General features: G+C 26.9%; 4 protein-coding genes across 6 annotated transcripts; 3 read left to right on the top strand and 1 right to left on the bottom strand.

Moving 5' to 3' along the window:
- The first annotated feature begins 129 nt into the window (after nt 1-129).
- On the top strand, nt 130-5,360 carry LOC122498571 (ADP-ribosylation factor-like protein 6). Of its 2 annotated transcripts, none has more exons than XM_043606361.1 (3): nt 130-514; nt 4,533-4,712; nt 4,851-5,360. In XM_043606361.1, the coding sequence occupies exons 1-3, from the start codon at nt 430-432 to the stop codon at nt 5,060-5,062; spliced, it is 477 nt and encodes a 158-aa protein (XP_043462296.1). In that variant the 5' UTR covers nt 130-429; the 3' UTR covers nt 5,063-5,360. The 2 variants fall into 2 exon arrangements, with proteins under 2 accessions (XP_043462296.1, XP_043462295.1); XM_043606360.1 differs by having other exon boundaries at nt 130-607.
- LOC122498569 (synaptonemal complex protein ZIP1-like) lies at nt 1,366-4,423 on the bottom strand. Its single transcript, XM_043606358.1, has 6 exons — nt 4,197-4,423; nt 3,552-4,027; nt 3,085-3,426; nt 2,966-3,007; nt 2,751-2,876; nt 1,366-2,558 (listed from the first exon to the last, which is right to left on the bottom strand). Exons 1-6 carry the CDS (start codon nt 4,207-4,209, stop codon nt 1,548-1,550), a joined length of 2,010 nt encoding a protein of 669 aa, XP_043462293.1. The 5' UTR covers nt 4,210-4,423; the 3' UTR covers nt 1,366-1,547.
- Nucleotides 5,361-5,564: 204 nt separating the features above from the next.
- On the top strand, nt 5,565-7,767 carry LOC122498570 (cysteine and histidine-rich domain-containing protein). Its single transcript, XM_043606359.1, has 4 exons — nt 5,565-5,888; nt 6,058-6,623; nt 6,704-6,892; nt 7,390-7,767. Exons 1-4 carry the CDS (start codon nt 5,750-5,752, stop codon nt 7,573-7,575), a joined length of 1,080 nt encoding a protein of 359 aa, XP_043462294.1. The 5' UTR covers nt 5,565-5,749; the 3' UTR covers nt 7,576-7,767.
- Nucleotides 7,768-8,212: 445 nt separating this feature from the next.
- Nucleotides 8,213-9,962, top strand: LOC122498568 (corrinoid adenosyltransferase-like). 2 transcript variants are annotated; one of them, XM_043606357.1, is made up of 3 exons: nt 8,213-8,587; nt 8,889-9,246; nt 9,710-9,962. In XM_043606357.1, the coding sequence occupies exons 1-3, from the start codon at nt 8,511-8,513 to the stop codon at nt 9,935-9,937; spliced, it is 663 nt and encodes a 220-aa protein (XP_043462292.1). In that variant the 5' UTR covers nt 8,213-8,510; the 3' UTR covers nt 9,938-9,962. The 2 variants fall into 2 exon arrangements, with proteins under 2 accessions (XP_043462292.1, XP_043462291.1); XM_043606356.1 differs by having other exon boundaries at nt 8,214-8,587; nt 8,886-9,246.
- The last annotated feature ends 121 nt before the right edge of the window (nt 9,963-10,083 follow it).

The raw sequence follows: 10,083 nt of genomic DNA, 5'->3' as shown, positions 1-10,083 counted from the left end.
AAAATGGTAAAAAACAAAAAACTATGTCACTTCCCAACCCTGGCTGTCGCTGCAAAATGCAACCGCTCGAAGTGTGAATGAACCTTTAATATTATAAAAACATGCCATTTAAATTTTTGACATTTGTCGTAAAAAAAACAAGTTTTTTAATATTAAAAATAAAGTACGATTATAAATACCATCGTATTTATAATATAACATAACAAAATGGAAAGTATTTCCAATTTTAAAAAAAAGTGAGGTTATAAAAATCAAGGTCAGGTGCGTCAGGTGATTATATATTATTATTATGTGTATAGAGGGTGGGATTTTACCGATTTTTACCACCTCCTCAATGCAGTGAATTAACCCCGCACAACAAATATGTGATTATTGACTTTTCGAACTCTCTCACTCAGTAGTTAACCAGAAAGGCTCTGGAAAAAAAAAATGGGTTTATTTGATCGTCTAGCCAATCTTTTAGGACTGAGGAGAAAAGAAGTAAACGTTTTGGTAGTTGGACTGAATAACAGTGGTAAGTCAACGGTCATAAATCATTTCAAACGCGAGGAAGACCGTTGTCTAGACATAGTACCCACTGTCGGTTTTAATGTCGAAAAATTCGCATGTAAGTTTTTTTTTTGTAACACTATAAAAAAATGATGATCAAAACAAAAAAAAATCGTCAAACAATGTTTGTTTGTTGTTTCGTGATTATTACGCTTTCTTTTTACACTCGCAACAAATTTTTCTGAACTTACTCACAATTTTTTCTTTATTACACTGTGTTTGAAATTTTTAATCTTTTTAATTTAAGTTGTTAATTTATGCACTTCATTTTTAGTGTTTTGTTGTTTTGATTAAAAAAAAAAGTCCGCCACGTTTTTTAAAAATGGATAATCAGAAAAGAATCGATTTCTCAAAGTCAAAATAATTATCGTTTCATTTCTTTTCTTTTCGTTTTTAGAAAAGTTGATGATTTTAGCCTCAATTTATTTTATTTCGATTAAAATTTGGAGAAAATAATAAAATATTATTAATTGCTTTAGTCGATTAAAATGTTTATTTATTGACAAAAATAAAATAAAACATCGCTTCTTTTAAATTACTCATTTAATTTGATTAATTTTACATTATTCTTTGCGTACATTTCATTTGATAAATTTAAAATGCAATTTTATTCGTAACTAAACAAAAAATTGACATTATTTAATTTAATAAATTTAAAATGCAATTTTATTCGTAACTAAACAAAAAATTGACATTAATTAATTTAATAAATTTAAAATGCAATTTTATTCGTAACTAAACAAAAAATTGACATTATTTAATTTAATAAATTTAAAATGCAATTTTATTCGTAACTAAACAAAAAATTGACATTAATTAATTTAATAAATTTGAAATACAATTTTATTCGTCAACAGACAAAAAAATGAACAATAAAGTTGAATAAATACAGAATGTTTTCAAAGTTTTTTTTCACTGTTATTTGTTAAATTATTTACAAAATTAATTCACCTAGGAAAATAATATGAAAGTAAAGTTCATTTTGCTTATTTCCTGAATTATTTTTTTATCACTTTATTCGACTTCTTAATTGTTCGTTTTGAGGGACTTTTTGAGACATTTTTCTTTGTATTTTTAATTTCACTTATATTCATATCTACCAGAGATTGTCTTAAACGTTTTTTTCTTTCAACATGAGGTGTGCTTGTGACAATTTTTGTCCTTAGAACATATTCAGAATTATTTAAATTAATTATTGATTTTCTTGGATTTGGTTTATCGATTTTTGTTAATTGTAAACTTGTCTGTTTCAATTTAACGTTAGGAGTTGGTGACGTAATTTGAACTTGTGGCGCTACTAGTTTCTTGAGAGTTTCCAATTTTTTCGATTGAACTGCTTTTGAGGGTTTTTTTAATGGTCCACTTAATTTTGACGCGAGTTTCTTCTTTTGACTGGCGTCATTTTTCGGTGATAATTTTTTAAATATTCCCACTTTTTGGGAAGAAGAAGAATTCTTCTTTGGACTCGAATTTGATAATTGTCCCTGTTTTCGCGGTGAATTTCTCCTTGAACTTGAATTTGTTGATAATTGTCCCAATTTTCGTGGTGAATTTCTTCTTGGACTTGAACTTGACGATAAACTTGATAATTGTCCCAATTTTCGTGGTGAATTTCTCCTTGGACTTAAATTTGTCGTCGATTTTGCTTGAATTTGAGTTTGAATTTTTAATGATTTGATTATTCCTCCACTTTTTTGTGGGGGATTTTTCTTTGGAGTCGTCTCGTTTGAGAATGAATTTGGAGATTGTAAAATTTTTTTCTCTTTTATAATACTCTGTGTTCCGTTATTTGTATTCTGTTCGCTGAGTTCCGTTGATGAGTGATCTTCATTTTGCTTTGGTACTGTTTTTGATTTTTTTGCATATTTATTTTTATTTGTCTCCAATCGCTTTAATTTCGGTTGTTTTTTCTTTAAGGGCGTTGAAATTTTCGATGAACTCTCTTGTTCCGACTGTTCCTTCGAAGAACTTTCTTGTTCCGACTGTTCTTTCGAAGTACTTTGCGATTTCTAGAAATGAAAAAGGTGGAAATTTATTTCAACTCTGATATATATTAAAAGTATTTTCAATTTTAAAACCTTTAAAAAATTAATTATTTTAAAAATTTCTTCTAATATTCAATTTTTCAAAATTTGAACTAATATTAATGAATTTTTTTTAATTTGAGAAAGAAAAATAGCAAAATTAAATTTAATTCTTACCTTTTTAGTTGCAGCTACAGATTTTGGTTTCTTAAAATATTTAGCAATATCAGTTTGATTTCCTTTCGATTGCTCCTTTTTTGAATTTGAACTTCCGGAGCGCTTATTAATTTTTCCAGTACGTTTCTAAAATTAATTTTTAATAAAATTAGTGATAAATTTGATTCGAAATCAATTTTACATATTTTATCGATAAATTCAAATTGTTTACTTACACTCGAAGATCGCTTCCTCGTCGGTGAAGTTTCATCCAAATCCTAAAAATAAAAATAAATAAAAGATTTTTTTCAACTTTTCGAAATTTTTTTTTGATAATTATTGATTTTTTTCTTACCACATCGTTAATTAAAGTATAATCTCTTTCGGCTCTCTGCCAAGAAAACAAATGATTTTCTTTATACTCCACAGTTTCGAGCGCATCCGTCAAATCTAATTGTTTGAAAGGTTTTAGAAATGGCTTGATATCTTTCTCCGTTTCTGGCGGAAGTGGACCATCGAATTGTGATTCTACTTTAATTTTAAAAGGTCTAATTTCCTCAAGATTGTACTGCAGATAAACTATAATGTTCATATAATTATTCGTTTTCACATTATTAACTTGAAGTAATTCAATCATAAAACATCTGTACCCTCCATCTCTGTTGACTACGCAATTTCCGCATTTTTGCATAGAATTCTAGAAGAAAATTTCATTTTTATTAACTAGCTTTTAGTATCATAAATCTAAAAAATGACCCAAACAGTATCAAATTGTAAAAAAAGTAGTAAATAGCACGTTTTAGTAGATAAAAACTACATTACCTGAAATTTTATAAATTGACTCATTCTGCGATGATAGCAATCAATACAGTGTTTGCATTTTCGAAGAAATTGAGAGAGCGTATTAACATCGACAACTTTTATTTCATTCCAAATATCATTGACATCGAGTAAAAGTGGAAAATTCCATTTACCTAATTTTATAACATTGTCGACTTTCAATAATTGAACAAAATAATTAATTCGTTTATTATCTTCTCCCTTTACTGTAAATTCAAAAACATAATCATCCTTGACAATTTTAATACAACGTAGTCCAGCTAATTTTAATAATTCATCTTTTATTTTCAATGTACTTGATGTTTCATCATCGGAATTTGTTGTTACAAATGAATAATTATTCATTTCATTCTGATTGTTTTCGTCGAAATTTTCAATATTATTTTTCGTATCATTTTTTAAACGTTCTAAAAGTTTTATTTGACTTTTTAAACGTGCCTTCTTTTCCTCCAATGTCACTGGTAAAAATTAAAAAAATATATATATAAATTTATAAAAATTTCTGGTATTTTCTTTTAAAAATTTATTTTTATTCTCAGTAATTTTTTTAGCACTTTTTTAGTTAGTAATTTCTATTTAATTATGATTTTGTGACAGATTTGAAAGTTAGGTTAGGTTTTAACTTACTTGTAGGATTCATTTTCGAACGCTTTTTCTTTAAACTAACACCATTAAAATCACATAGTAGATTAGAAAAAGTTTCACCACTTCACTTGTTAATCAAGATCGTTATTGTGCATTTTAATAAGTTGTTATTTCAATTATTTCTAATTTGATAAGTACAATGTATACAATTATTTGAACTCGAGACACTTTGAACAACAAACAACCGTTGTGTTGAGCAGTGGTTCTCATTGAGCTTTATGACAGGGTTGTGTAGTTACGTGTAGTGACTTTGTGAAACATAAAGGTGCGTTCAGTTTCTTGCATATTAACAAAAAAAAATTTTTCTGTTTCTTTCAGTTAAAAATGTCAGTTTCACAGCATTTGATATGTCCGGCCATGATCGATATCGATCTCTATGGGAACATTATTATAAAGATTGTCATGGAATAATATTTTTAATAGACAGTACTGATAAATTAAGATTGGTAGTTGTAAAAGAGGAACTGGACATGTTGCTACAGCATCCGGACGTTGAAGGTCAATTGACAATTTCGTAATTACAGGGTCTTCAAACATAACCTAAAATTCATTTTCTTTTTGAGAGCGTATCATAAATAATAAAAAAGTTAAAAACATAAATAATAAACAAAATATCAATAATGAATCTTATTTTAGGACGAAAAATTCCAATACTATTTTTAGCGAATAAAATGGATTTACCCGATTCTCTCACAACGGTAAAACTTGTCTCTGGTCTTGGATTAGAAAAAATACACAATAAACCTTGGCACATAAGAGCAACTAATGCAGTTACTGGAGAAGGATTACAACCAGCAATAGAATGGCTAACTGATCAAATAAGAGATATTTATATTAATAAGAGGTAGCCTTCCATAAATGTGCAATTAATTTTTTTTTCGAGAAGTATCAACTTCACTATTTAAATTATGATAAAAAATTTTCTCGAGTGAGCACAATAATACTGAGTTTATATAAATAGATTTATATTTTCAGTATAACATATACACTCAATCCGTCCATTTACAATACAATCATATAAAATTATGTACAGAAAATTCTGTATTTATAATAATAATTTAACTTTAGAGAATAATATTTATTTATTATTGTATTTTCAAGCATTTGAAACATTATTGTTCCATTAAAAGATATTTAAAAACGTAATTTTTGTTCATTATTAATTAAAAACAAATTTTCAATATGGCGACGATTGTCTAAATTATGAGTGTGAGAGAGATAAACGTATATTTCTATCTCTTCTCTCTTGTATTGCAAAACTGTCATGTGATTTTACCTTTAGGCCCCTTACGTATTTTGTAGAAAATACAAGGTTGGTAGTACCGTCTGCATCAAGCGAAGACAACTTCAAGTCATAAACAGATAAACCATAAACTATTTCGGGAACATTCGCAAATATTTAACTTGAATTTTGTTTAGCAGTTTTGCATAATTTAGCCAGTTTTTAGCGAAAGCAAGCCACAGTTAGTGGAGAAAAAACAAATAAAAATAATTATTATTTTCAATTATTGACCAAGAATTTATAGATAGGAAAAATGATTCGATCACTTAGTGTTGAAAGATTAAAAGAAGAGGAAACTCTCGATCTAAATACAAAAATGGTGCAGAAAGTTTTAGTAAATTGTTATAATCGAGGATGTGGTCAAAAGTTTGATCCTAATGAGAATGAAGAAGGTAATTTGAATAAAAATTTAAAATATCTTTCTGTTTCTCTTTTATAATAATTAATTGAACTCAAGGAACTATAAAGTTTGTTATTACTTTTGAGGTTATCTTCGCGATATTATTCTTTAATTTCACATTTTATTTAACAATAATTATCATGAAACGAATTTGTTTTTAGAATCATGTTTTCATCATCCGGGTGAACCGGTTTTTCACGACGCCTATAAAGGTTGGTCATGTTGCAATAAAAAGTGTACGGACTTTACGGAATTTTTGAATATTAAAGGATGCACAAGATCGTATCATTCCGATGTGAAACCACCGGAACCGGAGAAGCCAATTATTGATAAATCAAAAGCTCACGAAGTTATTGAAGTTCGTGGTCAATCGCTTAACACTTGCTGCTCGAAATTGGAGAGACCTGATTTTCACTTACCGTGTGTTTTATTAAAACCAACCGTGTCTCCCGCACTTTTAGAACAAATGAAAGAATTAAAAACTACCTCTCCAACGGCGGATGATTCAGCTGAAATTATTATTGGACAGAATTGTCAAAATAAAGCGTGTAAAGGCACGTATCAAGGTGCTGAATCGGATAAGGAAATTTGTCGTCATCATCCTGGTGAACCGATATTTCACGAGGGATTGAAATATTGGTCGTGCTGTCAAAAGAGAACGACTGACTTTTCTGCATTTTTGGAACAACCCGGTTGTGTTGAGGGTGAACATTTGTGGATATCGAGGGTGAATTTTTTATTATTTGTTTTAGGTTTTACACTAATTTACTAAAATCAAATATTTACCTAATATTTTTTTACTTTTAGGCTGTTGGTAGTAAAGTAAATTGTCGATTAGACTGGCATCAAACGGGATCTTTCGTTTATATTTCAATTTATGCCAAGAAATATAATGCCAACAAATCATCAGTAAAATTGAATCCAATTCACTTGATCGTTGATTTACATTTCATGGACGATAGTTCAGCCTACAATCTTGATTCTGAATTATTTGGGGTAATTACGAAATAGTTACATTTATTAAAAAAGAAAATATTTTCTTACGTAGAGAAACTTAATTTATGACTTATATGTTTTATTTTATTTATATGTAAATTTAACATCTCTTTTTATTTAAATCTAAATCATAAGTTTCTATTTACATGTTTATTTTAGAGAAATTACAAATGATTGCAGAAATTTAATTATTTAAAAATTTGTTGATAACGATTCTTTATGGGAATTGAATTTTAAGAAACATTCAATTATTCAATAAATTATTTTTGTATTTAAATAATTAAATTCTAGTAGAATTTACTAATAAAAATTGATTTTCATTTCATAAAAATGAATTTCAGTTAAAATTTCTGGTTATATTTTTGTCAGTAATTGGTCCGTAATTTTTCATATTTGATTCCTAAAGTCCGTATTTTTAAATACTTTCACTGCTTCGAGCCCTGTTTATATGGAAATTAAATATTCTTCTCTTTATTTAAACGAAACATTTGTTACAGATCGTAGATGTTGAAGAGAGTGTCGTAAATATGCTTCCAACGAAAGTAGAAATTAAATTGAAGAAAAAAGAACCTGGTTCTTGGACAAAATTGGAAATTCCACGAGCGAATTCAACAGAATCTGGAGATTCTCAAGAGGACAGTAATACTGACAGAGTTAATGCCGTAGATCTCAGTGATCTTTAATTAAAAAAAAAAACTATAAATAATTTCCTTTCTTTTTTTAATGTTAATTTAAAGAAAATGCATTTTTGCCTGTGGTTTATTAATAATTAAGGAGTTTAAATTAAAACTCGAGATTAAGTAATATTTCAGTCTAGAAGAATTCTTTTTCTTTAATAACTTACTTTCGTGAATAAATATATTTTTTAATATTAATACTCATTTTTCTTGAAAACTATTTTTTTTTTTTGTCAAAGATTTTATTTTTACCATTAAAATTCAAAATTTTGTTCATTTTCGAATAATTTAAATTATTCCGAATTCAAAATTCTTAGGAGGTTAAATTTTTATATTTTTGCAATTAGATAGTTCTGAAATGTAAATAAATTCCATAATAAACTTTTATAAATTGAAAAATAGTAGAAATTTCTATTATAAAACTGATGCAATTTATTCAAAAATTGCGTTTCCAAAACATCTTTTAAGTTAAAAATATTTAACCGATTAATTTATAGACAATTATGAATAATAATTTAAATAAATTACATTGAAGCAATAATCAGAAAAATATAAATCACGAAATTATAATTTATGGAATAAGAAAATTTATAATTCTAAATTTAAAAAAAAGCGGAAAAAAGCTCGCAACGCATGCGCAGTGACGAAAGGATCATTTGACAGATTTTGGAAAATGTTTCAAGTTTTTATAAAATTTTAATTAACAACGTGTTGTACGATTTTTCATTTAATTATATTTGTTTTTCTAATTAAAAAAAAGAAATTAATTTTGACTTGATGTTGTGTTACTTGTACTTGAAACTGAAGAATTAAAGAAAGAGATTATTATTATTATTATTAACTCATGTGTGTACATTTAGGAAATAACGAGAGACTTTAATTTTCTAAATAGGAAATAGAAATTTTCACGTGATTATGAGAAAAAGGTGTTTATTTTAGAAATGGAATTAGCAAAACATGTTTGGAGGAGATCCTTATTTGGATTTAAGACCAATATTCAATCGTCTTTACGAAGAGGGTAAATTTCCTTTTTTAAAACATAACCTCAAAGAATATCGAAAAAAAATATAATAAACAATTTTCTCATTTGATAATTTATAATTTTTGAATAAAATATGTTTCTTTAGAAATTTATTAAATAAAAAATAATAGTTTTGAATATAAAATATAAAATAGAAATTAAAAAAAAAAGAAAATAGAAATTAAAAATTAAAAATTCTTAAACAATATTTTAGACAATAGAAAATAATTTTCTCCCTTTTCTTTTTAAAGAAAAAAAAAAATGAAAATTGATATGTATTTTTTATTTTCTTTAGCAGTACTGCAACTACTTCAAATGTTGCGCAAGCGGCAATCCAAAGAGATGGGGATTATAGTTCAAAAGTACCGGAAGTACAAGTAAAATCGGAAAATGTATTTAAAGCTCTTGGTGCTACTGATGAGCTTTCATCTTATATTGGATTGGCAAGAGAATTTGCGTGCGAGGGAAAAACTGAACATCCCTATGTCGACAAATTGAAAAGAGTTCAAATGATACTCTTCGATCTCAATCATGTGATTTCAAGATCATCACCTGGTAAAATAAAGCAATTTGAAAATAATCATACAAAAGATCTCGAGGAATGGATTTCCGAATATTCAAATCAACTTCCACCTGCTGAGGATTATATTATTCCTGTAAGCTGAATATTATCCTAATAAGAATCATTTTTTTGTGGGGGAAATATTTCATTAAGATTTATTAAAAGCTGAAGCTGTAAGCTAAATATTATTCTAATAATAATCATTTTTTTTTTTTGGGAAATATTTTATTAAGATTTATTAAAATTTCTAAAAACCAAATTTTCAAAAATTTAAAATCACAAATTAAATTTAAATTCTGAAATTAAAATTAAATTAAAATTCGAAAAATTTCATGTCATTTTCATTTCATTTTTGTCAAATTTCATGGAAATAATTTGTATATTTGAAAGAATTTAATTCTATTATTTTTAGAATTGTTTTGAAATTTATTATATTATATATATTTATTAAATTTATCATAAAATAATAATAAGAAAATGTATTTTTATCAAAGTTTGAAAACTTGCTTCTCAATTAATTTGCTTCATCATTGAAATATTTCTTTTTTTTTTATCAGGGCGGTGGTAAGGCAAGTGCTTCCTTACACGTGGCAAGAACAATTTGCAGGCGTGCCGAGAGGAAGGTGAACGAATTAGTCAAGGATGGAGTATTAGACAAAGAAGCGCAAGTTTATCTCACGCGCTTAACAGATTTTCTTCTCACTGCGTCGCGAATGGCCGCAAAATGTGACGAGCGCACAGAAACAATTTATATTCCAAGAGCAGAAGTTCACGAAGATAAGTAAATAATTAAAAAAAAGAAAATAATAAGCGAACAAAAATTCAGTCTCTATGAGAAAAATATGTAGAAATATTATTATAAGAAAAATACCAACGAAACAGTTAATTTGCTTTTCTTTTTCTACTTTTACAAATTAAGTTGTCCGTGATA

This window comes from Leptopilina heterotoma, unplaced genomic scaffold (assembly GCF_015476425.1).
Source record: "Leptopilina heterotoma isolate Lh14 unplaced genomic scaffold, ASM1547642v1 Lhet_152, whole genome shotgun sequence".
NCBI classification, from domain to species: domain Eukaryota; kingdom Metazoa; phylum Arthropoda; class Insecta; order Hymenoptera; family Figitidae; genus Leptopilina; species Leptopilina heterotoma.
This window is presented reverse-complemented; position numbering and strand designations above follow the sequence as displayed.

Bases quoted from the DNA above. Each gene is read 5' to 3' on its own strand.
- LOC122498569 (XM_043606358.1), bottom strand. The intron at 2,877-2,965 runs GTAAGTAAACAA...AATTAATTTTAG, and splicing joins CGAGGAAGCGATCTTCGAGT to AAACGTACTGGAAAAATTAA. The intron at 2,559-2,750 runs GTAAGAATTAAA...TTTCATTTCTAG, and splicing joins CTGTAGCTGCAACTAAAAAG to AAATCGCAAAGTACTTCGAA.
- LOC122498570 (XM_043606359.1), top strand. From the start codon at position 5,750: ATGATTCGATCACTTAGTGTTGAAAGATTAAAAGAAGAGGAAACTCTC. The intron at 6,624-6,703 runs GTGAATTTTTTA...TTTTACTTTTAG, and splicing joins AACATTTGTGGATATCGAGG to GCTGTTGGTAGTAAAGTAAA. The intron at 6,893-7,389 runs GTAATTACGAAA...CATTTGTTACAG, and splicing joins TTGATTCTGAATTATTTGGG to ATCGTAGATGTTGAAGAGAG.
- LOC122498571 (XM_043606360.1), top strand. From the start codon at position 430: ATGGGTTTATTTGATCGTCTAGCCAATCTTTTAGGACTGAGGAGAAAA. The intron at 608-4,532 runs GTAAGTTTTTTT...TGTTTCTTTCAG, and splicing joins TAATGTCGAAAAATTCGCAT to TTAAAAATGTCAGTTTCACA. The intron at 4,713-4,850 runs GTCAATTGACAA...ATCTTATTTTAG, and splicing joins ACAGCATCCGGACGTTGAAG to GACGAAAAATTCCAATACTA.
- LOC122498568 (XM_043606356.1), top strand. From the start codon at position 8,511: ATGGAATTAGCAAAACATGTTTGGAGGAGATCCTTATTTGGATTTAAG. The intron at 8,588-8,885 runs GTAAATTTCCTT...TATTTTCTTTAG, and splicing joins CAATCGTCTTTACGAAGAGG to CAGTACTGCAACTACTTCAA. The intron at 9,247-9,709 runs GTAAGCTGAATA...TTTTTTTATCAG, and splicing joins CTGAGGATTATATTATTCCT to GGCGGTGGTAAGGCAAGTGC.